The sequence below is a fragment of the Apium graveolens genome, chromosome 2 (assembly GCF_009905375.1).
Source record: "Apium graveolens cultivar Ventura chromosome 2, ASM990537v1, whole genome shotgun sequence".
NCBI lineage: Eukaryota > Viridiplantae > Streptophyta > Magnoliopsida > Apiales > Apiaceae > Apium > Apium graveolens.
The window spans coordinates 154,641,171-154,645,329 of NC_133648.1; the positions used below are offsets into that span (position 1 = coordinate 154,641,171).

The 4,159-nt window shown below is 42.4% G+C and overlaps 1 protein-coding gene across 1 annotated transcript; it reads right to left on the reverse strand.

Annotated features, from left to right (window-relative positions):
* Positions 1 to 368: 368 nt before the first annotated feature.
* LOC141694879 (uncharacterized) lies at positions 369 to 2,308 on the reverse strand. The gene is made up of 5 exons (XM_074499237.1): positions 2,143 to 2,308; positions 1,832 to 2,058; positions 1,506 to 1,741; positions 1,237 to 1,405; positions 369 to 1,013 (listed from the first exon to the last, which is right to left on the reverse strand). The coding sequence occupies exons 1-5, from the start codon at positions 2,306 to 2,308 to the stop codon at positions 369 to 371; spliced, it is 1,443 nt and encodes a 480-aa protein (XP_074355338.1).
* Positions 2,309 to 4,159: the final 1,851 nt, after the last annotated feature.

Genomic DNA, 4,159 nt, shown 5'->3' on the forward strand with positions numbered 1-4,159 from the left:
CTCATGCTTTTCATGCAAATCATTATATAACCTTGTTTCTAGGACGCGTCTTTTCATTAGGACGCGTCTTTTACTTTATTCTGCAATAAAATTAACCAAACAATAATTGACAATTTTTTTGAAAAAAATTTCAGTCTTTATTAATAATGCACTCCAGTGTCAATAGTGCACCTGTCTCGTGGCTAGTATGCTCTGTGGGTAATTTTATTCAAAAATATGATCCTTCAACTAGTTCTCAGGTGGATAGTACATGCACTACCCCCTAGGCTAGGAGGAATTTTATTGCTTCTAGTCTACGATCCGGGCACAGTCCTACTTGTATCAAAAAAATGTAAAACATAATATATATAAGGGGCCATAGCCGTTCCTTACTGATAATACTTTCGGAGATGCTCCGCATTCCATGCTCGCGGAACTAACTTCCCCTCCAAATCTTCAAGGTGATAGGTCCCCTTCCACAAGATTGCTTTTATCTTGTATGGTCCTTTCCAATTAGCTCCAAACACTCCATGATAGGGATTCTTTGTGTTTGGCATCACCTTCCTAAGCAGCAGATCTCCTACCCTTAGCAGCTGTCCATTTACTTTCTTGTTGTAGTACCTTGCAGCACCCTGCTGATATTCCGCAAGCCTTAACTGGGAATTTTCTCTTGTTTCTTCAAAAATATCAAAGTGAAGTCTCTGGTTAACTTCTGCATCCTCCTCCACGTAACAATCTCTACGAAGCGATCCTGAACCAACTTCCACGAGAACCATAGCCTCATACCCGTAAGTGAGCATAAACGGAGATTCTCCCGTAGTAGACCTTGGAGTAGTGTTATAAGACCATAACACCTTTGGGAGTTCCTTGGGCCAATTCCCTTTATGTTCATACAACTTGGTCTTGAGGGTATGCTTTATTATTTTATTGACAGCCTCTGTCTGTCCATTGCTCTGAGGATGATAGACTGCTGCAGATTCCTTCTTGATCTTCAAATCCTCACACAACTGTCGCAACTCCTTACTATCAAACCGCTTTTCGTTATCATAGACAAGTTTGTAAGGGATTCCAAATCAGCATACAATGAAGTTGAACACAAAGTCCTTGATTTTCTTCGCAATGATAGTTTCCAATGGCATAGCCTCTACCCACTTAGTAAAATAGTCAACTGCAATTACCGCATACTTGACATCTCCTTTAGCTTTCGATAATTCTCCAATACGATCGATTCCCCATGGAAAATGGCCATGGACTCACAATAGGTGTCAAGAGCTTCGCTGGCATAGATGAGTAATTTGCAAAGCGTTGGCAGCGATCGCACGCTCTAACGAAGTTTGTAGCATCCTCCTTCATCGTGGGCCAGTAATAGCCTTGACGTAGAACCTTTATCGCCAACGAGTTACCCCCCGAGTGATTACCACAAATTCTTTCATGCACTTCACTCAAAATGTACTTCATTATCAACATATCTGAGCAACGGCTAATTGAAGCCTCTCTTATATAAAACTTCATCATACACCACATACCTCGCAGCCTGGTAGCGGAGCTGTCGAGCCTTGAACTTATCCTCAGGGAGTGTTCCCTTGTAAATATAGGCAATAATATGTGTCATCCATGTTTCTTTGGGAGCCTCATCTACCTGCATCACCTCTACTTCTGGGATGCTATGAATCTCCTCGATTTCTAAGGATATAGATCCCAACAACACGGCTTCCTGCTGGGACCCCATTTTTTCCATAGCATCCACATTGATGTTCTTTTCCTGCGGTACACATTATATCTTAACCTCTTTGAACCTTCCGATCAGGAGCTGCGCGTACCTCAAATACAATTTCGTTCGCGGTCCTCGAACTTGAAACCCCCCATTCACTTGGTTCACCACCAACTCTGAATAACTCTTTGCAATCATATTCTGCACTCCCATCTCCAAAGTGATCTTTAGGCCATTAATCAATGCTTCATATTCCGCATTATTATTCGTAGCATAGAACTTAAAGTGAATCACGCTGATCACATGATGACCCTCCAGAGATACGAGAACTATGCCCGCGCCTGCTCCTCCATTGTTAACTGCTCCATCTACATGCAAAATCTACCATGGATGTGCAAACTCTTCTAAAACCTCTTCAAGAGGAGACAGATGCATCGCCACCAGAGCCTTACCATCACTTTCAGAATCAAATTCTAGTAGGAAATTAGCTAGGGCTTGCCCTTTGATTGTTGTGCGAGGCATGTATTCCAAGTCAAACTGTCCCAGTTTCATAGCCCATTTCAACATCCTCCCCGATGACTCTGATTTGTGGAGGACTTTCCGCAGAGGATATGTCATGTGGACTTCAATTCTATGAGCTTGGAAATATGAGCGCAGCTTCCTTGATGCGAGAATTAAGGAATAAACCAACTTTTCCATGATGGTATAGCGAGTCTCAGCATCATGCAGCCGCTTACTCAAATAATACACTGGTGACTGCTGCGCATCCTATTCTCTCACCAATATTATGCTGATTGAATACTCTAAAACTGCAAGGTATAAGATTAGAAACTCTCCATCCAATGGTTTTAACAACATTGGGGGATTCCCCAATTGCTCCTTGATCCTCCTGAAAGCTTCCTAACATTCTGGCGTCCATGTAAAGTCTCTCCATGCCACTTTAATCACCTAAAAGAATTCCTTACATCTGTTGGATGATTTAGAGATAAATCGATTCAATGCAGCGATTCCTCTGGTTAAGCTTTGCACCTGCTTTACACTTATGGGAGACTTCATGTCTAGCAGTGCTTTGATCTTCACAGGGTTAGCTGCAATTCCCCGATGATTGACAATGAACCTAAGAAACTTTCCTGACTTAACACCGAATCCGCACTTCTGCGGATTCAGCTTCATGCAAAACCTCCTCAGAATGTTAAACATCTCCATCAGATGCCTGATATGATCATTCTCCTTCTTTGATTTAACCAACATGTCAATTACATATACCTCCATGGTCCTTCCAATCTGATTTTTGAACATTATGTTCACCAACTGTTGGTAAGTCTCGCCTGCGTTGATCAATCCAAATGGCAACCCCATATAACAATATAACCCTCTATCAGTGATGAAGGATGTATGTTCCTGACCGGGGCGGTACATTGGAATTTGATTATAACCAGAGTATGCATCCATGAAGCTTAACAAGGCATACTCTGCCGTCGCGTCGACCAACTGATCAATTCGTGGTAGTGGAAAGCTATCCTTCGGGAAGGTTTTATTAAAATCCGTGAAATCTATACACATCCTCCACTTCCTATTTGGTTTTTTTATAAGCACCGGATTTGCGAGTCACTCAGGTAGAAAGATTCCTTAATTAACCCAACTTCCAACAGTCGATCTGCCTCCTCCATTAATGATATTGCCCTTTCTCCGCTCACCGGGCAACACTTTTGTCGTACGCCCATGCAGTTAGGGAAGATGTTCAATCGATGACACATTACCCCCGGGTTGATCACAACCATGTCTGCATGACTCCATACAAAGACGTCGAGATTTTTAATCAAAAAACGAGTGAGCTTTTCTCTCATCTCATAACTTAACTGAGATCCCACTTTCAAAATCTTGCTTGGATCAACTATATCTATTGGAACAGATATTGTGTCTTCAGCCGACCCCATTTTCTCAGAAGGCATAGGGATCCTAGGATCCAGATCGAAATCAAAGTCCCAAGGGTCTTCCACTTTCATTCTTGCAGTTGAGGGCGCGTCCTTACAGCCAGGAGCATCCACCTCAGGACAAGGCACAGTTTCATGCATAGCAGGTGTGGAGGACGTGTCCTCAGTGGGAGGAACATTATTCTTTGATGTTGTAAACATGGAGGGAGCGTCTTTCATTTGAGGAGCCTCAACCTCACGTTTATTTTCACTCTCCAAGGGCGCGTCCTGTCTTTGGGGAGCATCTACCTTAGGGTTACTTTTTAGGCTTTCCAAAATCTAACTCCTTCCTTCCAACTTTTCTCCAATTAATTTCCTTCTACACAACATCTCTTTCATGATTCACCATGACTTCCTCCACACTACAAATCCTCGAAACATTTCCCAATAATGATTCAAAGTAGGAGTGTTGGTTATACGAGTTTCTTCTTTCTTTGGATCCTCCACAAAATAATGGGCGTGAACCTCTCCATTTTCTTTCATATGAATGCCCGTC